Source organism: Solanum verrucosum, unplaced genomic scaffold (assembly GCF_900185275.1).
Source record: "Solanum verrucosum unplaced genomic scaffold, falcon-dt-bn FXZP01000296.1, whole genome shotgun sequence".
Lineage (NCBI taxonomy): Eukaryota > Viridiplantae > Streptophyta > Magnoliopsida > Solanales > Solanaceae > Solanum > Solanum verrucosum.
Window position 1 is genome coordinate 1,465,191 of NW_026020470.1, and position 25,569 is coordinate 1,490,759.

At 38.1% G+C, this 25,569-nt stretch overlaps 2 protein-coding genes across 2 annotated transcripts in view; one reads left to right on the top strand and one right to left on the bottom strand.

Annotated features, from left to right (window-relative positions):
• LOC125809049 (uncharacterized) overlaps positions 1-19,436 on the top strand; it is a 33,719-nt gene extending 14,283 nt beyond the window's left edge. Inside the window, exons 10-14 of the mRNA XM_049488722.1 lie at positions 14,326-14,431; positions 14,517-15,437; positions 17,788-17,896; positions 18,646-19,008; positions 19,208-19,436. Of these exons, the coding sequence (XP_049344679.1) occupies positions 14,326-14,431; positions 14,517-15,437; positions 17,788-17,896; positions 18,646-19,008; positions 19,208-19,401 (1,693 nt within the window). The 3' untranslated portion in view covers positions 19,402-19,436. The remainder of the gene's footprint in view (positions 1-14,325; positions 14,432-14,516; positions 15,438-17,787; positions 17,897-18,645; positions 19,009-19,207) is intronic.
• On the bottom strand, positions 7,914-8,800 carry LOC125809043 (uncharacterized). Its single transcript, XM_049488716.1, has 3 exons — positions 8,669-8,800; positions 8,475-8,593; positions 7,914-8,393 (listed from the first exon to the last, which is right to left on the bottom strand). Exons 1-3 carry the CDS (start codon positions 8,784-8,786, stop codon positions 7,944-7,946), a joined length of 687 nt encoding a protein of 228 aa, XP_049344673.1. The 5' UTR covers positions 8,787-8,800; the 3' UTR covers positions 7,914-7,943.
• Positions 19,437-25,569: the final 6,133 nt, after the last annotated feature.

A 25,569-nucleotide genomic window follows, 5' to 3' on the forward strand; every position in this document is an offset into this window, starting at 1 on the left:
TTAATGCATTGGGGAGCAATGTTGTTCATGTTGACCAACAAAGGGGCATGATCTGAGCATGTCCTTGAGAGATGGGACACACTACGTGTTGTAATCATCAAACCAATTGGTATTATAAACTAATCTGTCAAGCCGTTTCCAAATAGTGTTAGGGGGATCCCTGTAGTCGCACCAAGTGCATTTAGCACCAGAGTATCCTGCATCTTGAAGCCCACTCACTCAGGCAGTCTAGGAAGTCCAAACTCTCTCCAAGGGTGAAAGGTCTTCCACCCATTTTTTCTTCAGCCGTGCAAATGACATTGAAGTCGGTGTCAGCAATAATTTTGAGATCCGCCCACAATTCTCTTCTAGTCTTCTGAACATTTAGCATAGACAATTGAGAGGAGAATGGATAGGCCATCCTTATGGAAATTTTTAATAAGAACATATTGATCTTTATCTTGTATAATGTCTACAATGATCTCGTGGTTCCAGTAAATCCATATCTTGTTGTTAATATTGAAGAAGCTATGATCCATCCTTAGTCTCCTTTTGAATTTCTCTAGTTTGCTACTATGCACTGGAGGTTCCTGGAGGCATATAAGAGGTAAGTGAAATTGTTGTTGAAAAAGAATGAGTCTTTCAATAGATCCACTGGACCCGATCCCTCTAATATTCCAAGAAAGGAAATTAAGCATTGGAAACAATAGGGGGTGGGTTATTTTGTTCTTGAGATTGCTCCGAGGTAGGTTGCTTCTCTAAGTTGTAAGTTCCTCCTGGATAGGTAATGCTCCTAGGAGATAAGTTATTGTGAAAAGTGATCTCTTCGGGTGGTTCAGTATACTCATCCAAAAGAGTTTTTCCATTTGTATGTTGTCTAGTTACCGCGTCATCTGATTTCGAGGATATTTTGTCCTCTTCAGTGTCCTCCATAATCATATCCATCCGGTCCTGCCTTGGCCTATTGTTATCCTCTGGTGGATCAGGATAAGGATCTGTTGGGACTCTTCATTTCTAACGACAAGGAACTTTTCTTCTTGGTAAGATACTCCCTTCTGTAGATTTAAAGCCGGCCAACTGATAGCAGTAGTTTCCTTACTCTTTTTTTGAGATAAGGGTAACTGTGTATTCACAAAAGATTCATCATCAAATGATGATGATCGTAGGTCACTTACAATCTCATCAGAGCATAACAAAACCTACTCCTAGGGAGATTACAAATTGCCTATGAAATCAACAAAAAGTTCTATATCTCCCCTCATATCTTGTTTACACCAAAAGTATAAAGACTAAGGCTATTCATCCTTATCTTCTCAATATTGTTGCTCTTGCCCTCAAAACATCTAGCATTCCTTTCTTTCCATAGAGTCCACCAAATGCAAGCTGGTATTAACTCCCACCAGTCTTCAGTGGAGTGTCTTCTTCCTATCTCCTTCCAGCTCTCTAGCATACCCTTGGTGGTCTGTGGAATTACCCAACATACACCAAGGATGCAAAAAAAAACATGTTCCATAGATTGGTAGCTACCTTGCCGTGGAGGAACATGTATTCATTGACTTCAACAAGTTGATCACACATAAAACATCTTGAACAAATTTGTCTTCCTTTTTTCTGGAGCACTTCATGTGTTAGACATGCCCTTCTACACACTAACCAAGCAAAACATGATACCTTTAGAGGTATTTTTATCTTCCAAATTAATTTCCAAGGCCAAATTTTGATTCTACTTTGACCAGCATTGTTACTCCAGTAGCAATACTTCACTGTGAACACTCCTTTCCTCTGTAATTTCCATTTAGGCTTGTCAGGTTCATTGGAGGTGCCTGGGAAGGTTTTTAGGATCTGAAATAGAGCAATGATTCTCCCTATTTCCCAATCATTGAGGGCTCTTCTAAACAAGAAATTCCATCCTTGAGGGCTCCACATCTGAGAAATTGTGTCCTTGTTCTGCTGGCTGAGTATGACCAAATCTGGAAATAAAGTTGCAAGGCACTCTTCTCCAATCCATAAGTCATTCCAGAATTCAATTTTCCTGTCATTTCCCACCTTAAGTGAGATGTTATCCTTGAACTGTGGCCATAGTCTTCTAATGGTCTTCCAAACACTACACCCAAAAGTTCCCAGAACGTCCTCAGTAGACCAATGACTCTGTAGTCCATACTTGGCAATGATGACTCTCTTCCATAGTGCTATCTCTTCAATGCAGAACCTCCATAACCATTTCTGTAGAAGGCAGGAGTTCTGGAGGCTTAGCTTTTTTATATCCAGTCCCCATGCTTCCTACTAAGAGTTACAATGTCGCACTTGACTAGCTTGTAACCTCTATTTTCTCTGTTACCATTCCAAAGAAAAGATCTTCTAAGTTTGTTGATCTTTTTCTCAATGCTTTTTGGAATAGGAAAAAGGCTCATCATGTAGGAAGGAACGGCATCTAAGACTGATTTGACTAGGTAATGACTCTATCTCCCTCCCAAAGAGAGGTAATGACTCTTCCACCTTGCAAGTTTCCTATCACCTCTCCAAAACATCATTCCACACTCCTATGTCCTTGTTTTGTGCACCCAAAGGCATGCCCAAATACTTTGTTGGCAGAGTAGCTATCTGGCAGCCAAGGTTGCTAGCTAGCTGTTCTATGTTGCTTACATGGTTTATTGGATAGGTGAAACTCTTTTGCCAATTTATATGGAGCCCAGAAACACCTTAAAAAATAGTGAGCATAGCTCTGATGTGTCTGATTTGTGTCACCTCAGGATCACAGAAAATCACAGAATCATCTGCATAAAGTAAATGAGCTTAAAACCAGTTATCCATCCATTGACATTTGCTCTCCTAATCATGTGGTTGAGGCCTTCCATGGCTAGAATGAAATGGAAAGGTGAGACTTGAGAGAGGGCCCCCCTGCCTCAACCCCCTTTGAGATTGAAAGAAACCTTCAGAGTTACCATTTATAATTAATGAGAATTTAACAGTGGATATGCAGAAGTATATCCAGTTAAGCCACTTACTCCCAAAACCCATGTCCTTCAGAATTTTTAACAGAAAAGACCAATTTACATGATTATAAGCCTTTTCTATATCCAGTTTACACAAGATACCAACCTTGAGTCCACCAATTCATTAGCAATAAGTGAGGCATCCATAATTTGCCTTCCTTTTAAGAAAGCCATTTGGTGTATATCAACCAATCTCCCCATTACTGTCTTCAACCTCTCTGTGATTAGTTTGGAGATAATCTTATAAACTCCCCCTATCAAGCTAATAGGTCTGAAGTCTTTTAATTCCTCTGCCCCAGCTTTTTTAGGAATCAATGCTATGAAGGTGGCATTAAAAGCATTTTCAAAGACTTCCTTTTGATGAAAATTGTGAATGGTCAACATCAAATCCTCCTTCAAAGTTCCCCACATGACTTGAAGAAACTCATTGTGAAGCCATTAGGGCCTGGAGCTTTATCTCCATCACACTGTTTTAAGCATCCCAAGACCTCTTCCTCAGTAAAAGGTCTTTGCATCCAAGTTTGTTCCTCCTGAGTTATAGTTGGACAGTCCAGGAAATCAAAACTAGGTCTCAGGTCTCCAATTTTCAGATTCAGTGTATTGCTTCCTATAGAATTCAATCATAATGTTTCTGATTTCTATAGGGTCTTCTACAATTTCTCCTTTGTCTATTAGCCTGTCAATGGTGTTATTCCTCCTGTGTGATGTTGCCATTCTTTGGAAGAACCTTGTATTATTGTCCCCTTGTTTCTTCCATAATACTCTGGATTTCTGTCTCCACCTTGATTCTTCATTTTTTGCGAGCTCTTCCAACTCCACTACTATGGTGGCTCTTACCATCATTTCATCTTCAGTCAAATCTCTTGTTCCCTGTAACTCATCAATCTCAGCCAGTTCTTCCAGCAGGCTGTTCTTCTTATTTGCTATCATCCCAAAGTTTGCTTTGCTCCAATTTTTGAGTTTTTCCTTGAGCATTTTTAGCTTAATATTGAGTCTATAGTCTGGGCAACCTTCCACCAAGAATTCATTCCACCATACTTGGATTAGTTTAGTGAAACCTTCCACTTTGATCCACCAGTTCCCGAACTTGAAATTTGACCTTTTCTTCTCCCAGTTTCCACACTCTAACATGACAGGGCAATGATCAGAGAGGACTCTAGGTAGTAGCTTTTGCTTTATGTTTTTGAATTTTTCTTCCCATTCCATAGAGAAAAGGAATCTGTCTAGCCTCGCTGCACTTGGGTGATTGAGGCCTCTGAACCACGTAAAATCTCCACCATGAAGCTGGGGGTCATGCAGTTCCATCTCATGTATCCATGTTGAGAAGTCAAACATAACGAAGGAAATTCTATTGCATCCTTTTCTTTCTTCCATAGTTCTGTTGGTGTTAAAATCTCCACATGTGACCCAAGGCCCATTACAAATGGTTCTAACAGCAACTAGTTCCTCCCAGCAATTTAACTTCTCATCCCTAGTATGGGGTGCATACACTCCAGTGAGGTACCATGTATAGAGGTTATGAGTTGAAACAAACTCATAAGTGATGAAATATTGACCAGCTTCAACTAACGTCCCAGTCCAGCTTCTACTGTCCCACATCATAAGGACCCGACATCATAAGGACCTCCCCACTGGTACCCACAACTTCCAGGTAACCACACCATCCATCGGCATGACCATAGTTGCTTGGCCATTACTTCAACCTCCTTGCTGAGCTTTGTTTCTTGAAAACAATAAACATCTGCCTTCCATTTTTGCATTAGACTCTTCACCATTATTCTCTTTGTTTGGTCGTTTAACCCCCTTACATTCCATGTCAATAGATTAACTTTCATTTAAAAGTGAAACACAAATTTCTCCCCCTGCTCCTTCTCCCTTCCACTTCTTCCCCTGCTCTTTGGAGTAGACACTGCCTTACCAGGCCCCTTGTTATCTAGCAATGGTTTTCTCTCATCAATCTTCATCAACAAAGCTATGGTTTCTTTTTCGAAACCTTCGAAAGCTACCCCATAAGTATTGCTCAACTCTAGGATATGGGAATTAACCCAATTTGATGCTTCCGTCTCGATGATTTCTTGAGAAAGAGGGATTTGCATATTGACTGGATCGGCGTCACATATCTGCTGAATCTGCAAATCCTGTTCTAGCACTTGCACATTGTTGTGGACATTTGTGGGCAAGACATATGTGCGACAGAGAGCCAAATAGCTTGATTTAATTATAACGCTAGTAGTTTATTATTATTCTAGAATAGGAAGAATTTAATTATATTGTTAGTAGTTGTCTTATTAGTTTAGAATAAGATTTATGTTTCCTAGTTCCATAAGACTTCCTATTACTGTAAGAAGACTCCTATTTAAAGGAGGATTTGACGAATAAGAAGTACGCAGACTTTAATCAGAAACAAGAGATAGGAGTTCTCTCTTCCATTGAACTCTAAGGTTTCAGCTTCCCTTTGATGAGCTGAATTCATATACAAAAATAGGTCGATCTAGGAATTCGAACAAAAGCAAGGGAAAATCAAAGGCAGTTGAATTTGATTTCCCTGTTCATCGTCCTGTGACTCGATTCTTCTCTAAGAATCCTAACACACATGTTCTCTTCCTTTTTTAGGGAGTTTAGCCTCATGAGGCTGTGTTTCGCGGTTTCCTGGATGTTGGAGACAATCCTTTCTTCCCCTTCTGCCCCATCGTATATTCTTCCTCTCCTTCATTTTCTTTCTCCCAATTCTTGAATGCTTGCAGGAACTGAGAAGCGAGGTCTTTAAGCTCTAATACCTATTTCTCCCTCCACATCCTTCTCACGTGAGGGCCTTGGAACTGCTGGGCTTTTTAAATTTCTCTGCTGGGCTTGGGTGGATTTGTGATTTATTGTGTTTTGGGCCTTGATTTGAAGGAGATAGAAACAAAGGCTGACCCGTAATTGACTTCAAATTTGAATTTGAAGTGGGCCCCGACCCCTTGTCTTTTCTTGTCCCCACACGTGATAAAAAACTGGCACCCCCCTCAACCCCTCTATTAACCTCTGGATAAATTTGCGAGAACTACTGATTAAAAGAGGCCAACTTGCCTTCTTCTCTGATAGTGAATCTGGCCGGCAGCTCTGTCCACAGCTGCATGGAAAAGAAGATTTCGGCATTCAAGATTTTCACCTCCTTCGGGATCCTCGAACCATCACCTTCAACCCTAATTCTTGCCCATTTAGGGTGATTTCTTAGCTGTGTCTCTTCCTCCGTTTCGACCCAACCCCCGCAGAAATCTCCGATGTCTTTGAAAGTCTTATGCAGTGTTTTGGACGGCGAGAGGCGACAAAAGGCAACAAGGGCCTGCCTCGCCACGTGGCGAGGTGCTCGCCTTTTTGAATTGAGGCGCCAATTAATACCAAAAATTAAAAATATTTAATTGCATATATAAATATCCAAAATCTCAATAGCAATAACATTATGGGTGTGTTTGGTATGAAGGAAAATGTTTTCTTGGAAAAGAAGTTGATTTTTGACTTATTTTCTCATGTTTGGTTGGTGAGTAGAAAATATTTTCCAAAAAAGATTTTTAGTGTTTGATTTATGAATGAAAAATGTTTTTGAAAAATTTCTTTTATTTTTACTAGAGTAGAAAATAATTGTTGAAATTAAAAATATTTTTTTAAAACAAACTTAATTTTTTTTGGGGGTGGGGGGTGGGGGGTGGGAGGGGGTCGAGGGTAGGGATGAAAATTTGAAATTTTGAAGTTAAAAATATTTTTTAAAAACAAACTTAAAATTTTTTTGGGGGGTGGGGGGGGGGCTGGTAGGGGATGGGTGGGGGGGTCAAGGGTAGGGGTGAAAAATTGAAATTTTAAAGTTAAAAATATTTTTTAAAAACAAACTTAAATTTTTTTTGGGGTGGGGGGCTGGTAGGGTTGGGTGGGTGGGGGGTCGAGGGTAGGGGTGAAAAAATGAAATTTTGAAGTCGAAAATATTTTGTAAAAACAAACTTAATTTTTTTTTTTTTTTGGGGAGGGGGGGGGGAGTTGGTAGGGGGGGGTGCGTGGGTGGGTGGGGGGTCGAGGGTAGGGGTGGAAAAATGAAATTTTGAAGTCGAAAATATTTTTTAAAAACAAATTTAAATTTTTTTTGGGGGTGGGGGGGGCTGGTAGGGGTGGGGTGGAGGGTCGAGGGTAGGGGTGGAAAAAATGAAATTTTGAAGTCGAAAATATTTTTTAAAAACAAACTTAAATTTTTTTTTTTGGGGGGGGGGGGGGGGGTCGAGGGTAGGGGTGAAAAAATGAAATTTTGAAGTCGAAAATATTTTTTAAAAACAAACTTAAATTTTTTTTGGGGAGTGGGGGGATGGTAGGGCGTGGGTGGGGCCTGGGTAGGGGGGTCGAGGGTAAGGGTGAAAAAATGAAATAATATTTATTACAAACTTAAATTTTTTTCTTTTTGAAGGAGGTGGGGGGCTGATAGGGGGATGGGGGGGGGGGGAGGGTAGGAAGTGGGGGTGTAAAAAAATTGAAATTAGAAATATCTTTTAAAAATAACTTTTAATATTTTTTTGGGAGGGGTGGTGGTACGGGTGAGGGTGGGGTAAAAATATTGAATTTAAGAACAAACTTTTTAATTTTTTTTTTTGGGGGGGGGGGGGGGGGGGCTGGTTTGAGGGTAGGGATCAAATAAATTGATTTTTTCAACAATTTTTTTTTTAATTAGAAGTTGGAAGAGAGTTTTGGAAAATGTTTTCCTTAAGTTTTGAAGGGAAGTCATTTTCCTTAAATTTGAGGAAAATGAGTTGATTTGGAAAACATTTTCCAAAACATTTAACCCAACCAAACATGAGAAAATTGGAAAACATTTTCCGGAAAATGTTTTCCTTCATACCAAACACACCCTATATTAGCAAATATTTCAATTCAAAAACTAAAAGTAGATACTACAAGTCTAGAACTTTAAAGACCCAATAATTCAAAAGACAATACTAGAACTCTAAAAGTCTATTCTTCTTCAAAACTATCCAACTCTTGAAGATCAACATCCTCTACATCATTATATTGATCCTCATCTTCTTCCTCCTCGTAGTCTTCATCAATTAGTGTCCGAGTCCTACTTGAAGTTGAACTTGTAGATGTAGTTTCTACTCCTTTGCCCTTGTCAAGTGCTCTTGATCTTGAAGAAAGTCCCCTAAGATGATAGATACTCTCATCAGCTCCAATTGCCGTAGCAACACTACCCCAAGTAAGATCATCATCCTCATATACTAGTTCATCTTCTTGATCTTCGGGGCATCCAACTAACCATTCATTTGAATCATCAATGTTATCCAAGCGAATTGGATCAATGAGATCACGAGCATCATAACGACGTTTCAATGTTCTATTGTACTTAATGTACACTAGATCATTGAGACGCGATAGTGCACGCCTATTCCTCTTTTTGGAATGAATCTGCGCATAAGTTATAGATATTAACTAATAGATATTGATAATAATATAATATGGAAATTAGGATATAATTTTTTTACTTACGTGTTCAAACACACTCCAATTTCGCTCGCATCCGGATGAGCTACAAGTTAGGCTTAATACTTTCATCGCAAACTTTTGCAAGTTTGGTGTTTCACTACCAAATAGTGACCACCATTCAACTATAATAAAATAAATTTAAAGGTTAATGAGTATAAATAAGTCAAATAATTTAAGAGCTAAATCAACTCACTTACCCAGTGACCTTGTGTCTCTAGCTCTTTTAGCCGGACCACAACCAAATAGTCCATCCGCCATTTTGTACCTAGGAAGCTCAGCGACTAGTAAATCTTGTATTGTTGTATCAGGGATCATCTTCTCAACACATGCATAATACTCAGTCCACAGACTCTGTAGTAAAGTTCCCTCTTCTTGAGCTTTATAATACAATCCTGGGTTCAAAACATGGCTTGCAGCATGCAAAGGCCGATGGAGTTGGTCTGACCACCTTGCATCAATAATTTCAAACACTTTCTCATATTGCTTCTTAATTCCACGAAAACCCCGTTCAATAGTTTCTTTGGCTCTATCCATTGCTTCATAAATATAGCCCATTGGTGGTTTTTTCTCCCCATCCACCAAACGAAGCACTTTTGTCAAAGGGCCACAAACTGTAAGTGCTCGAACAACATCATCCCAAAAGTGGGCAGAAATAATAAGACTGGCAACTTCTTTCCCCAAAGTTTCCTTTGCAAATTTACTTGAAGTCCTTTCGGTTGAGAGGACTAAAGTTCTCAAGTTTTTTCTTTGTATGTACATAGCTCTCAAAGTTAAGAAGGCCGTTGCAAATCTTGTCTTGACCGGTTTCACCAAATTTCTTTCCTTGGTGAATTTTCTCATCAAGTTTAACAACAATGGCCTTTGACTAATGTAAGAATGGATTCTGATGGTCTTCTTAAAAACTGTTCAAGTAAGATTATAGTAATTAGTAGCTAATAAGCATTAAATATTGACTATAAAGAAAGTTAGAGGATAGGAGAGTGATATTATCGGAAGCATATGGCTTAACCTTGAATATGTCACCAAACATCAAGTTGATGCAATGAGCGGCACATGGAGTCCAATAAATGTGTGGGTACGCACCCATCATCATGCTTCCCGCTTTAATATTCTCACTAGCATTATCAGTGACAATTTGTACAACATTTTCCGGTCCAATTCTTTCAATAGTGCTTTCAAACAACTTGTACATTTTGGTGGAGTCGGTAGATTCATTGCTAGCATCAATAGAACCAAGAAATACACTACCGATTGGAGAATTCACCAAAATATTGATGATCATTTTACCATTTCGTGCCGTCCATTTGTCCATCATAATGGAACATCCAAACTTTGTCCATTGCACTTTATGCTCATCAACAATTTTTTCCACTTTCTCCACCTCTTTTTTTAGGTGAGTAACTCTAACTTCATGGAATGTAGGAGGCTTCATTCCGGGGCCATGTTGTCCTACTGTTTCAATAAATTTATCAAATGATTTGTGATTGACACAATTAAAAGGGAGCCCCGCATCATACATCCATATTGCGAAAGCACTTACCGCACGCTCTCTTAGAATTTCTTTTGTTTCATCAATTCCTCCTCCTTTTTCAAAGCCTCCTTTTTGTGTTGATTTCTGCGGAAAATAGAGATTCATAGGGCCTTTCGTCACATTCCGCGCGGTGGATGATGCACCTCCACTAGAAGATATCTTTGGAGTGTTGGAGGGAGGCATCATTTCCGCATATTCATCCATATCATCAACATCATCAATATCAATATACTCTTCCGGCTGCCTCACTTGAAATTTGGGATTATTAGCGATTTTATTTTGCATATAAGCCTTTACTTCTTCTCTAATCGCCAACGGACAAGCTGTACATTGTTTAACATTCTTGAAACCACCCACTAAATGTTGCTTGTGTCGAGTTATTCCACCATTAAAAGTACTCCCACAAAAGTTACAATTAACCGAATCTTTCGTTGCTCCTTGAGTACCATAATTTCATCCAATGTCCCTCTTTTTGCTGGCATCCGCCATTGAATTCAGTCAATTCACTGTTTATGGACAAATGAATAAATAATTATAGAAGAATTAATTTTTTTTTAAAAAATTATAGGCAGTAGGAGTGAAATGTGAACAATAAAACAGAGGAAAAAAACAGAGGTAAAAAACAGAGCAGTGAAGGCAGCTGTATCTCAAAAAGAAAGAAGCAACAGAAACGATATGAAAAAAGCAGAGAAAAAGAAATCTGAACAAGAACTGAAGAAGAGAACTCAAGAAGAAGAAGAACTGAAAAGAAGAAGAAGAAAAAGAGGTCACCTGGCAGCAACTCCTGCGATGAAGGAGGAGAAGAGACGTGAGGCCGAGGGGAAGAGGAGCAGCAACTGTGCGATGAAGGAGGAGAAGAGACGCGAGGGGAAGAGGAGCAGCAACTCGATCGACTGAAGGTGGAGAAGAGATCGCAAGGAGAACGCGACTGAAAGTTTGAAAATAGAAAAAAAACCCTAATTTTGACTAATATTATTAAGTCAAATCTTTTTAAAAATTAAAAATCCAAAATGGCGCCGCCATTTACGTCGCCTTCTGGTTGCCTTAGGTCGCCTTTTTGATGTCGCCATGCCTCAGTGTAGAATGGCGAGAATGGCTCGCCTCGCCTCGCCATATCGCCTTTGGCGAATGGCGCTCGCCATTCATAACACTGGTCTTATGCGACCATAGATGTAGTGGGAGACCCACAATTCTGATCCATGTCGAAGAGGGTCCAATCTCTCTGTTTATGGCCGCTATTGTCGGCGACCACCAGTCCAGTTGAACCCTAGTGTTTTTCCACACCCAATCCCCTGTAATCACTTGCTCTGCCGTGTCTCTTGTCGCGAACTCGAACAAAAATTTTCCACCCCCCATCTCATAAGTATTCAAACCATGAGTCTCTCTCCAATTTTTATTGGTCCATCCCCTCACTTCCGATAGGGTAGGTACACTCATATCCCTTCATTATTCTTGAACAATCCTCCATTAGTAATGTTGATAGTTTCATTTTCGGGAAACATTTCAATTGGGATCATAACATTTTTGCGGAACTTCTTCCTTTTGTTGACCATAGCAGTGAGTTCTTCCTTGTTGACTTCCAATATGTTAGCAATTTCTTCATGAAGTTGTTCTTTGGTATCATCAATCTTTGCATTTGAAGAGTTACTGTTCCTTCGAACATTAAGTCTAACTCCTTGTTTCTCAGCTTTTTTTCCAGTTCTTTCTTTTGTCTTTTCCTCCAGGGCTTTATCCACTCTCGTGTACTTGAATGCCATATGCATGAGTTTATTTTGGCTCTGGCTATCCTTAGTACAAGCCAGTTCTCGTGTGGTGTCCATTTCATCAGATCCTTTATTAGCTGCACAAAGCTATTGAGGCTTTCGTTGTTGGCCGCGTGAGAGTTGATGTTATGGCTCCCTTTATCGTTGTTGGATTTGACTTGATGCCCTCCTTTATTTTTCCTTCTATCCACATTTTGCCATCCCTCGTCCTTGTCTTTCGTATTTGTCTCTACCTCTTTAGACAGTTGGTTTTTTCAGAGGTTTTGTAATCTTTGGCAGTAACCTCTTGATGACTAGGATTTCTTTGCCTTGGCTTACTTCTCTTGTTCTGTTGATTGCCTTGGATGCTCCCCTATCTCAGATCTTGTTCATTGTTCTCATTTTCTTTCTCATTTGTATTATCGAATCCTAGCTCGGGGTGGAGGATTCTACATTTTAGAGCTGTATGACCCTGAATCTTGCAGTGAGCACAGAAGGCGGGGATTGTCTCGTATTCGATTTTTTGATCAAATTTTTCAATCTCCCCTTTAGGATTTTTGATGACCACAGCAACTTCATGAACAAGAGGTTTCAGCAGATCAATTTTGACTTTCAATTTGGCCATGGTGGGTCTGGTTTTGGATTGAGTAGCTTTGTCCATAATAATGGGATTACCAATAGGACTAACAATTCTACAAAGTGCTGCCCATTCATAATAATGCCAGGGGAGGTTTGGAAGATTTATCCAAACAGGAGCTAAAGTATCTGCCTCGGGTTTAAATTTGGTCGACCACTTTTGGATTTTCATGCTATTCTCCTCGTCCAGGTTAATGAAGTTCTTAGAATATATGGTTTTGAAATCCTCTTCATTTTCCACATCTATGAACACATGTTTAAGATCTTTTACCCCTATTTTCACAGATCCTTTGAGAGGTACAATTTTCACAAATTCAGTCTTAATTTTTTCAATGGAAGGTCTGGTTTTGGCAAATTTACCTATAATAGTCCATTTGCAGGTGTTGGCCAGCAGCTCATTCTCCTCTTCAGTGAATACGATGACCGGTTTGCCCTTGTCGAACTCATAATTTCTATGGGGAAGACATATTTTTCCCCTTTTGTGAGCTGATGTTGTTAGTACTCCAGCGTAAGAGAATTGCTCGCTTTTATCTCTACCGCTAGGAGCGTTGGTGCCAGGAGTATTGCTAGTAGAAGCATGGAGGGAGTCTTGTGGAAATTGAGAGTTCGTTGTATTGGGGATTTGGGGTTGTTTGTGAAGAAAAGGATTGTGTTTGTTTGGATCGGGGGTGTCTGGGGGCTGTGTTATTGCTGGACCAAAGAGATCAATGGTGATGCTCATCTCAGCTTCTCCGCCAAGAGAATCCGGCGAGAAGTTACCGTTGGGATTTCACAGAATAGTCTAGAGAGAAGGCAGAGAAGAGAGTCAAAAGTGTAAATTTGAATTAAGAACCACTTAAGATGCTTTATGTAAATTTGAGAAGACAGTCAAAAGTGTGGTTAATCAAACATTCATTGGGAAATCGTATTGGGGCGGCTGCTACCTTTTTCTTTTAGATGTTGATGCACCGAAAAGTTATGTTCCTTCCATTTCAGTATATATGATGCTCTTTTCATTTCTGAGCCGTTCCAAAATGTTTTGCACCATTTTAAAATAATATTATTCTATATAACTTTCACAATCTTGAAGAACTTAAGATTTCTTTTTCTACTCAAATCTTAACCTACGGTCTGATGAAACTATCTTTTTAATCATTACTTCAATGTTTTCTCCATGTATAATAAACTAGTCAAATTAACATTTTAAAATCTGTTCCCCGTCAAGCACTGACATAAATATAGGGTGTATGGAGTTTAGAGATGTTACTTGCTGTGTTGTGTTATCCTCAAACTCAGTCATTGGAAAAGAGACATCAGTTTATGATGACCCAAAAAGGAAAGGATTACATTCCACTCTCTAGAATGGAGTAACTGAATTAACACTTTATCAAGTATAAGCAATTTAGAGTAATAGAATGTGGTAACTTTGCATTCTGTATCAGGATATAGTGATCCAAACTACCCTTCGGGATGGCCCAGTGGTTTGGGCTTGGGACTTCCATGTTGGAGGTCTCAAGTTCAAAACCCCTTGCTTGCGAAAGCAAGGGGTTTGCCTTTTGGATCGACTTCGTCGCACCGGGCTTGCCTAATGCGGGTTATCTCTCCTATGTGGTTTGGAAGCTATTGCATAGGAGCGGGGGTTTTACCCTGTGTGCACCAAAAGGGTAGCAGCTGCGGGCTTCCCTTGTCATAAAAAAATAAAAATATAGTGATCCAAACTTTTGGTGCTACAATACCTTTTATCCCCACCTATTCATTTACACTGACCAGACTTCTTTCTTATTCTTTTTTGAATTTAATAATAACTGCACGTGCACTGTTCCTAATTTATCAATTTCCAATTAATGTATGTCTAGTTTTTATATGACATTAGATACTAAAACTGTCTTGTGAATCTGGTTAAGTTTGTAGGGAATTTGTTCCTTTTTATGTGATTGTTGTATGAGAAATATTTTCCTTGAAATAGGTACATTCATGCAGATCTCCATGGAGCTTCCAGCACTGTGATCAAGAATCACAAACCTGAGATGCCAATACCTCCTCTCACATTGAACCAAGCGGGATGCTACACTGTAAGTTGTGCAGATTTCATATTATTGTATCTGCTGTAGGTGGGAAGCAACAACCTCACAAATACTTACTGAATTTGCAATGTAGGTTTGCCAAAGCCAGGCTTGGGACTCAAAGATAGTGACTAGCGCTTGGTGGGTTTATCCTCATCAGGTCAGTAAAACTGCTCCTACAGGTGAATATCTAACAGTCGGAAGTTTCATGATCCGTGGTAAAAAGAATTTTCTTCCACCACACCCTCTTGTTATGGGCTTTGGAATTTTATTTCGCATGGATGAAAGTTCTTTGGGGTTTCACTTGAATGAAAGGAGAGTTAGAGGTGAAGAGGAAGGATTAAATGATGCTGAACAAGGTGAGCCATCGAAAGCAATTCCTGATTCCGACTCGGAGGAGGAGTTGTCCATGGAAACACCTGTTGTAGATATGCAAGGCATGACAGATATGCCAAAGGATAGGTCAAATGTTCCGGGTGTTTCTTCTGAAGCTCAATCCAATATCGTCTTGAGCATCTCTGATGATCAAGCTAGCAATTCAGTCAACTCTTCTGTTGAAGTTAATTGCAATAATAATGATGGTACATCAGATTCTTTGGGGATAATGGCTACTTCTGGGGCATCACAGCTGGAGGATCTTATTGATAGAGCTCTCGAAATTGGATCTTCTACTGCATCTACTAAGAAGTATGGGGTCCCTTCTCCCTTAGGATCTGCAGGGCAGCATAATGATGAAGAAAAAAAAGTAACACAGAGAGAAAAGCCTTATATTACAAAAACTGAAAGAAGAAAGCTTAAGAAAGGCAGTGATAGCTCTGAGGGTGCACCCACTGTGCGAGGAAAGCAGTCAGAAGAAAATCAGAAGACTCAGAAGCAGTGTGAGGGAGATGTAAACAAAGCAAAGTCTGGTGGCGGGAAAGTCAGTCGTGGGCAAAAGGGTAAACTTAAGAAGATAAAAGAGAAATATGCAGATCAGGATGAGGAGGAGCGTCGTATTCGAATGGCGCTGCTGGCTGTGAGTATTATGAACAGTGTGTATTTTCATAATTGTTTCATTTTTAGTGGTTTGGTTTTCCTTCTTTTGTTCTGCTCGTCATTTTTATAGGCTTAAATGGTTTTAGTCTCTGGCTTCCTGCATTGTTGTCTTGAAAAGCTTTGTCTTGGAGTATCTTGGTACCTTGTAAAATAAAGAGTATCTTGTTTTACCGACTGACCTAAAGTTGTGGATATCATACAAGTGAGACACATACAGGTTGCATTGATATAAACATGTGCTTAATATCCGTCATTTTTTGGGTAGGGTGGGGGGTTATAGGGTTTGGAGTGAACTAAGAAAAAGTCAGACTTCAAAAGTAAAGATGCTCATTCTGATCCTGTTCTCTGGATCCACCTCATACAGTTCTTTGGGTCTTGTGAACTGAACAATCTGAATCAGGTATATAAAGAAATTCCTTTGTATGACGTGGGGGTGGCGGGGGCAATATAGATACCCTGCATCAAATAGTACTTTATGTGGCTTCTGAAGTTAATTTGATATAGTCTGGCCAATACTACTTCCTTGCCTCAAATTTCTTCTAAAAGACGATAGTGGAGGTGAATGTGGATTGAGCCCTGCATCAAGCGAGTATTGCTTTTTTTGCTCTCTAGGTATTCCATGATCATCACAGAGTTTATTATACACTCTATGATGTTTTACAAATGAGGATGCTTAAGTAATGCAAACAATAAATGCCTGGAAGAAAGTCGAGTTATTAACCTCAAACTTCCTTCTACAAATGTATGAACTAAAAAAGATAGATTGTCTGTCTGTCTGAAGTATTTTCCTCTTTATCTTTTTCTTCAAATCTGTTCAACAACACTTGATAGTTCATCAGTTCTTGGATTTTTTATTGGATCCACTTTGAAAAGTTACTGTGATGTAAGGCTGGGCACCGGAACGGGTTGTACCGGTACCATTCCGGTTCGTTCCGGTCCGGTAGTATTCGGGACGGGATGGGATACGTTGAACCGGTACACGGAACGGAACGGTACTATGATTTGGTACCGGTATACCGGTACCGGTTCATTCCGGTTCCGTTCCGGTCCGGTCCGGTCCCGGTAAATCATTTTTAATTAAAATAAAAAATAATATTTTTTTCATTATTTACTTTTATTAGCATTTATTTTTTGTTTATTTAATTTTTAAAAAATTACAAACTTAAGTTATTTAACTTACAAGTTATAAGTATAACTTAATAACTTATAAACTTCAAAAGATTCAAATCTTTAAAACTTATAACATAACTACATAAGCTCAAAAACTAAAAAAAAAACTTTATTAAACTTAACTTACAAACTTATATACTTAAAAATTAAAAAAAATATCTTTAAAATAAACTTAAGTAAAATTATTATAAATTTTAAAACTTAATTACTATAAACGAATATAACTTTAGAAAAATAAAAAAAACATTCGTATTTTCGTAATTCAAAATAACTCAAAAAAAATATTTTTTTTTTGAAATAGCTATATGTGCCGTCCCGTTTATCCCATCCCGTTCCGTTCCGGTCCGTCCCGGTATATAGTGGGACGGGACGGAACTGAGCCTCCATCCCGGTAGTTCCGGTCCGGTTCATCCCGGTACCGGTCAACAACCCGGTCAAACCGTCCCGTTCTGGTCCGGTACCGGTTCGTTCCGGTCCGGTGCCCAGCCTTACTGTGATGTTTGAAATTTATTTGATCTAGTCTGGTTAGTATGTGTTCCTCTCATCGAAGAGAGTTTGCTCTCTGGTTGGGACTGATTGATGCTATGCCCTGACACTGCCTCTTTTTCCTTTTCCAAAGGTCTTTCCTGTTACCTGTCCAGACTTTCTTCCTGGTGTCAGATCTATAAATCTTCTTCGAAGAAGTTTGTGACAGTATCATTTGTTAGCTTTTATTTTCTTATGTTTTCTAAAAAGCTTGGGTAATTTATTTTTTCTGTTTGCACAGCACAACTACAATCTACTTCCAGAAAAAATTCTCCAACATGACTATTTGTTCAAGTTCATCAATGGCCATTATCAATCCATGATTAGATGCTTTCATTCCCATTACACTGGTAGCTCTACTTAGGAGTCGCTGATCCTGTTATCATACTTGATACGCATATCATGCATTTGATGATCTATTGTTTTTCTTACTCTTCAAAAGAAAAGATGATCCATTATTTTCACTTTTGTGTTATTTCCTCTTATCATTTACCATAACTTTTTCTGGTCACGCTTGGGTTTCTATCAGAAGTGTATGAACTCACCAATGAGTACATATATGAACTTCTCCAAGATTTTTGCATTTTCATTATCCAGCAATGCTTGCATTAGTTACAGTTCCAATGAATTTGCAGTCTGCTGGAAAAGTAGAAAAGGCTGATCAAACAATCCAGAATGAAAAGGCTGATGCAGAGCCAGATAAGGGAGCAAAAGCAACTCCTGGTAAGTTCTATGGCTGCTTAAGTAGAGTAGCAAAATAAAAGCAGTGGTAAGTTGTATTGGCTTTCTGCAAAGATATATATATATATATATATATATATTTGGTTTCCCGCCCGGTGTCCGGAGCCCTCATTGGAGCCCCGACTAAATTCAGATCGCGCACTGCAGGGCCCATTCGAGTGGTTCTCCCAACAAGATTTTCTCCATACCTAGGGCTCGAACCTGAGACCCTGGTTAAGGGTGAATAGTCCCATCACTGCACCACCATTGCTACCGAGTGGGATCTTACACTCACTTGTTCTATATTTGACTGCAGTACGAAATTTTGACTTATGTTTGTGTTTGATTGCAGCAAAAATATTTATTTGCCTGTACTGTCTGTCTCTTGTCAAACACGTTTTGGGAATTGATAGAAGTTATTCAGTGACACATGGCATTAAATTCAGAAATCTGATTTCCCGCACAAAAAAGAGGGTGTTAGTTGTGCATCAAATGAAAGTAACTTTCATTGCTATTCACATCTGTTGTGAATTTTGGTGCATCTTAGAACAGATAATGCCAAAACTTCTTCCATAAATGAGAGTGGTTCAATTTCCCAATCTGTACCTTGCCTATTTGGAAGCACCTTGTAGATTGTATGCTCTTGGTTATTGATTGGGGGGGAAGCAGGTTGATAATAAGGGTGACTTGAAATAAATACACAGTAATGCAACATTTGTAGTGAGTGTTTTTTTTACTCTTGAGTTTGTGATTTTGTTTTGTTTATATGGTAGTACGGATTGAAGATGCTGCAAAAATATGTTACAAGTGTAAAAAGGCGGGTCATCTCTCTCGGGATTGTCAAGAAAATGCAGACGAGAGTCTGCAAAGTACATCGAATGGAGGGGATACCCATTCTTTAACCAATGTGGGTAATGCTGCTAATGACAGGGACAGGATAGTCATGGAGGAGGAGGATATCCACGAGATTGGTGAAGAAGAGAGAGAGAAATTAAATGATGTGGACTACTTGACTGGAAATCCATTGCCAAATGATATTCTATTATATGCCGTGCCCGTCTGTGGCCCTTATAATGCGGTACAGTCGTACAAATATCGTGTGAAATTGGTGCCAGGCACTGTTAAGAGAGGAAAAGGTACATCTTTCATGTTGTCACTGTTTTTGGAAAATATTTTTATTTTACTTGTGTCTGTTAAGGTGTTACACTGAAGTGATACTTTTGCTGCAGTATGCATAGGATTCTGGCTTATATTCTCATTTATATGCTGCTTCACTAGAACCATTTTTTAATTGCCTTGACTTTTATTTTCTTGACAATTTTTCTCCTTTGGCAGCGGCCAAGACAGCCATGAATTTGTTTAGTCACATGCCTGAGGCTACGAGCAGAGAGAAGGAATTGATGAAGGCATGCACAGATCCTGAGCTTGTTGCTGCAATTATGGGTAATGTCAAAATCACCTCTTCAGGCCTTACTCAGCTGAAGCAAAAACAAAAGAAAAGCAAGAAGTCTAGAAAAGCAGAAAGCTAGTCAAGGAAAAGCTCTCCATACAATGGCAATAGTGAGACACTGTTGGTATTTGTCCTTATTCGATGTAAGTAAGGATGAAGGTTTGATTTTCATCTAAATATATGGCTTCTTACCCCCCTCTCCCTTTACTAAATAACCACAAAAGAGGCGACATACCAAACTGATTTCTATGATGTTATTTGGCGTTTTTGTTGGACTCCGTCTCTCAAATTTTGTATGAAAATATGGTAAATGATTAGATCATTGAGCTTGTTTTGTCGCTAGTTGGCTCAAGCTTTGACTTGATTAATGAGTGGTAGCTTAAGTAAATTTGCATTAAGAAGGAGATCATTCTGCCTTAATGTAAAATATGAAAAGCTTTGATCAATCAGATTGCGGGCTCAAGTGGAATAACTGAAATGCTTCTATAATGAGATGAAATATTAATGTCAGGGTGGGGTTTTTCTGAGAACCCACCCACTAGTTGTATTATGGTTTGGATGATGATGTAAGTTGATTGTTACATCTCTTGCAACATATTAACTCCCTCATTCTAGTTAATTTTTGCTGCAAATTTGCTCATTCTTCAAGTCTGACATAAAATTACATATTCAACTATTACTCAAAAATTAATTAACTTTTCTAAGCAGGTCTTATGCATTCTTAAAAATCTTTCTTGATTTCTGTCTAGGGATGACAATAGGGTGGGATGGGAGCGGGGCGGATTTAGAACAATGTGGGGCGGTGCGAGTTTCAATCAATGTAGGTGGGGAGTGGGGTGGACCATTTTTTTTTTGTAAAATTTAGCGGGTGCGGGTGGAATTTCTGATTGAATTACGTTTTCACCTCTTTTCATGTTTCTTCGTTTGCTGCAAATGTTCTTTTCACTTCTTTTCTAGTTAGTTTTTTTTTTTTTTCACTTTTCAATTTATAAAAGCAAATCCCTGAGTTGCTACAAACAAAGTAGTTATTAAACTTTACAAATTATTTTGGTCCCAATCCTGTCATAAGAATACACTAATTTATGACATCAGCTCTATATCAATATTGAACCCATTTGTCATATGAGTGCTAAGTTTTATTAATAGAGAAACAATTTCATTGCAAGATATAATAAATAGTCATAGGTACGGACAAGAGTTTTCATGAATAAGTTGGAATGGAAATGAATAGATTTCTTTTTTTTTCTCAGATGTAAACGCTATTTTTCAATTTGGTAAAAAATTAAACTAGAAAGGAAACGGTATAACCTTATAAGTGTGGTGAAACAAATTCTAGAAAAGATTCTAATTTCAATCATAAAACACTCGTAAATCTTATAAAAAGTTGAACACCTTTTCTATTGTTTTTTTTTTTTTTTAAATATTATTTTTAACAAATTATGCGGGGGAGGCAGAGTGGGGAAGCTTGAAGTAAACAAATTATTCCTGGTTAAAATCTTTGTGGGTTTATGCGAATATGCTCCGCAGCCGCCTCACCCCGGTCTATTTGTCATTTCTCGGATCGAGACATGCCAACTAAGGGTGTTCAAGTAAAAATAAATAAAAAATAGCCAGATAAAAAATTGAATCAACTTGAAGAAAAAATCTGACACTTTTGGTTTGGTTTGCTATTGGTTTTAACTTTAATTACCGGCAAAATTAAACAACATATATATATATATATATAGAAAGAGAGAGAGAGAGAATCCCAAGTCTGCCTACGTGGCGCCCTTAGAATTTAGGAATTTAATTTTTTATTTTCTTCGTACTTTTATGTGTTCTATCCCTATTTTACTTTTACCTTTAAATCCGTGTAACACCTCAGAAATTGAAAAAGGAAAGGACTTCATGTTTTGGCTATTGGTTGTGTCTTATGAGATTAGTTTACGGTTCGTAGAAGCTCATACGGGCCATAGATGGTGCTCGTAGGAGGGAGGTTGAGTTAAGGAAAAATTTAAAGTTCTGAAGTTTGACCTACGAGTGAACATGACGGGTTGTCGCAAGGACTACGGGGCGTAGACGGGTTTCGTAGAGGGGTCTTAGACTAAGTGAAATATTGGACTGGAATTTGGGTTCTACATGTTGGCTCTTCGAGCCATAGAAATTTTGATGGGCCGTAGGAAGGTCTCGTGGGAAGTTGAGCAAATTTTGGGTTTTTGAGGTTAAATCTACAGATGATCAGTACGGGCCATATTAAGTTCTATGGACCGTAGGTCTAGTCCGAAGGTCATTGTACGTAGTAGTTAATTATTAAGGATAATTGAGTCTTTTCCTATGCATTTAATACTGATACTATGTCATTTTAACCTTTAATTCAAAACCTATAACTACCCTTCAACTCCTAAATTTACCCAAACCCTCTCATTCTCTCAAATCCCCAATTGCATCCACATTCATCCTCTCCAAATTTCCTTAAGTCTCAAGGAAGAAAACTAGGGTTCAAGTTTCAAGTCTCCTTTTTCCTCCATTGCTTTTGGGCATCATCAAGATATGTGGAATTTCACTATTGAAATTCATTCATCCAGTGGGTCCAAAGGATTCTTAGGTTTCCAATTCAATTTCACCTAAATTGCTTAGGGTTTCATGTGATCCACATGAGTCTTAATTGATGTTGATTTAATTGTTCAATTTCAATCTTCCTATGCATATATTGATTAAACTACATTATTTCTATAAATTTTGACTAAGAATTTACGAAGAAACCCATGAAGTTATGAATATGAATTATGATAGTTATGTATCTTTTTATGATAAAGATGTTTATGATCTAAAGTTGCTTTTGAGATAAACATCATCAAATTGTGAAAGGTTTTCTCACATACTTAGATAATCATTGATTGGTGAAAGGTTTTCTCACATACTTAGATAATCATGATTGGTGAAAGGATTTCTCACATATGCATGGATCATGGTTTACAAGAGTTACTCTTATAAGACTTTATGATTTGGATTGGTATTATGATTATTGCATTTTCTAATGTTATGTTTTGATAATTGACTTTCTCCATTTCGTTGGATTTAACTTAGCACCGAGAGAACTTTGAGGTGGAGGCTCAAGTAGGATAGTCTCTACTAACAACCTCTAGTTCCAAACTACGTGGCCCCGTAGATTGTCTTAAATGACCTAGCTAGTGGATCCACAAATAACATATGGATTAATGATATGGAGTCCTACCTTGACAAGTAGACTCTCCCTTCTCTGTGTGGGAGTTGCATCGGATTTCATGTTATAGCTCACATGGTCTATTGTCGTTAAAGCTAATATCCCATAAAATGAACTAAAGTTACTTCAAAGGTCTTATGAAGCTTTCATAATGATTTTTATGCATTGACCATGTGCATGACTTACAATTCTTCTTTCAAGGTTTTACTATATTTTAGTTTGGTCATGCATATCATGTTTCCTCTTATGTCCCCTTATGATTATATCTCATGTTTTATACATATCACTCATACCATTTCATGTACTAATGCGTACTTGTACCTACATTGTCTCATAATGTAAGGTCCGACACTTTCTCTTCTCACGCTTGTGGCTAGTTGATCGGTAAATCGTGAAGACTTGGTGAGTCCTCATATTTTGAGGACTGTTTTATTTTTACTACGCTTTTCCTATGTATTTAGTTTTCAGATGTTGTACGTGGTGTACGGGTTATGTCCTGACCACTTTTTTTGATGTATTAGATTGGCTTGTCAAGGCAATATGTAGACTCCCGCTCTTATGTCAAACTCTTTTATGATATGATACATTTTGCTTAATTTCTCATAATTTCTATAGTACTGTGTTGTATGTATGTCAAGAGCTTGTGTAGGGCCTATCAAAGTCTTATACATCATGTCATGTCTAGGGTGTACTTTGGATCGTGAAAAACTTGATATCAGAGCACAAGATTTTAGAAAAAATCCTAGGATATACGACAAGCCGCGTCGAGTAGAGTCTTGTTCATGAGTGTGAAGCACGCCACATTTATGAATAGGAGGCTACAAAACGTTTAGGAAACTTGACTTCATTCATTACTCTAAAGTCGTGTCATAGAGTCTTATCTCTATAAAGATCCTTCTCCTAAATCTTGTCCGATACTTTTCAGGATATGTCAAGGTTTTAGAAAAAGTCCTAGGATATCTGACAAGCCGCGTTGAGTAGAGTCTTGTTCATGAGTGAGAAGCACGACATATTTATGAATAAGAGGCAACAAAATGTTTAGAAAACTTCACTTCATTCATTACTCTAAAGTCGTGTCATGGAATCTATCTCTATAAAGATCCTTCTCCTAAATCTTGTCTGATGCTTTTCAGGATATGGCCCCTGAAGAGTTTATGTGAGAAAATGTACGGTGAGAATGTGGAGCCCGAGGTTCCTCAAGTTTTGAATGATCCTTTGGCCGAACAAGTGAATCATGTCGAGTTTTGAGCTGCTTTCCAAGTCTTGGCTCAAGCTATGACGACCCAAGAAAATAGAGAAGTCGATTCTCCCGTGAACCCAAATGTGGGTTCAATGACAATAAGGATAAGACTTCACTAGGATGAATCCTCCGAAATTTCACGGGTCGAAAGTTTATGAGGATCCTCACAAGTTTATTGATGAGGTGTACAAGATAGTAGATATTATGGGAGTGTTACCAGTGGAAAATGTGGAATTGGATGCTTATCAACTTAAGGGTGTTGCTCAAGTTTGGTTCAAACAATGGAGGGAACAAAGACTATTGATGCGGGTCCTCTTGATTGGGAGAAATTCAAAGGCGAGTTTCTTAACAATTTTTTTCACTTGAGATGAGGGAAGTAAAGGTTCTTGAGTTCATTAATCTTAGACAAGGAAATATGAATGTGAATGAATATGCTTTGAAGTTCACTCAATTGGCTAAGTATGCTCCGACTATGGTTGTCATCTCTAGGGCGAGGAAAAACTAGCTGCTACTGGCTAAATAATGAATAATAGGCCACCAAATTGAGTAACTTATACTTTGCATGCGCATGTACCAAATAATACACAAAGTGAAAATTGACTAACCTATGAAAAATTATTCAATATTGAGAAACCAATTATATCAAAGTACAAATATTATAATCGAAAATATGTAAAAGATAAAATTCATTAAAGAGTAAGGATTTTACAATCTTTCAAGTTCTTAGTATATGTGACAATACCAAATGTCTAATATTCAGATATTAGAAAATGATCATTCATAATCTTAATGAGGTCATAGATTACTTCACAAAGCGCGGGTAAATTATCTAGTTAGTAAATATACAAAAATTGGTAAATAAAATGTACATTTAACTTTTGAAGGGTATATTTGTAATCCAAGTTTCAACTATAAAACCTTCCATTTTTAACACTAAATGATCAATAAAATTAAAAAAACATACTCCCTCCGTTTTAAAAAGAATGATTTTACTTTTCTTTTTTAAGTTTTTTTTTAAAAAAAATGACCCCCCCCTCCCCCCACCCTCCCTTTGTTTTAGCAATACTTTAATTTCATTTTTCCACTTGACATGTTTAAGCCCACAAAATTGAAGGAAATTTTTTGAACATTTGGCTTAACTTTAATTTAGGACCACAAGAGTAAAAAATCTTTTTATTTTTTTGAACTCCATACAAAGTCAAACTAGACCACTCTTTTTTAAATGGAGGGAATATTACATTTTGAAATACATACTTCGTTAACTCTTAGGTAAATTAAAGTTACAAACACCTCATTTTTCTATGCTTGACTATTAATGTTTAATTTTGTGCATATTTATATGCCCAATTACTACAATTTATCTGCATGTACCTTACGTTTTGAGGGCATTCTTGATGCTAGTTGATATATTTTTGATAAGTATTGCGATGATTGCACACTAACCTATACAATTAGCCATATGCAGGATTACTATATACTTACATTATTCTTTTTAACAAAAAAACATCCCCATATATATAAAACTTAACAACTTTCATCTTTATATTAAAATTTGTCCAACAATTAACGAAATTCTCACAAAAACATATGCAGGTAAGAGAGAGAAAGTAAAACCTTTTTCTCCCAGGCACAGTCATCGAGGTAATGACCTGGGTCTTCTCTGGAACTTCCTTCCCGAAGGATCACCGGAATCAACCCCTCTTTCTTCTCTTCTTCCTCCCTCTCATTTCCCTTTCTATAGAGACCCATTTCTTATATTTTTTTTTATGGAAAACACTATTTATTTGCTGTGGGCTTCAAGTCTT

Coding starts and splice junctions, on each gene's coding strand:
- LOC125809043 (XM_049488716.1), bottom strand. CDS start 8,786: ATGATCCCTGATACAACAATACAAGATTTACTAGTCGCTGAGCTTCCT. Junction 8,594..8,668: donor TAGAGACACAAGGTCACTGG/GTAAGTGAGTTG, acceptor ATTTTATTATAG/TTGAATGGTGGTCACTATTT. Junction 8,394..8,474: donor ATTGGAGTGTGTTTGAACAC/GTAAGTAAAAAA, acceptor ACTTATGCGCAG/ATTCATTCCAAAAAGAGGAA.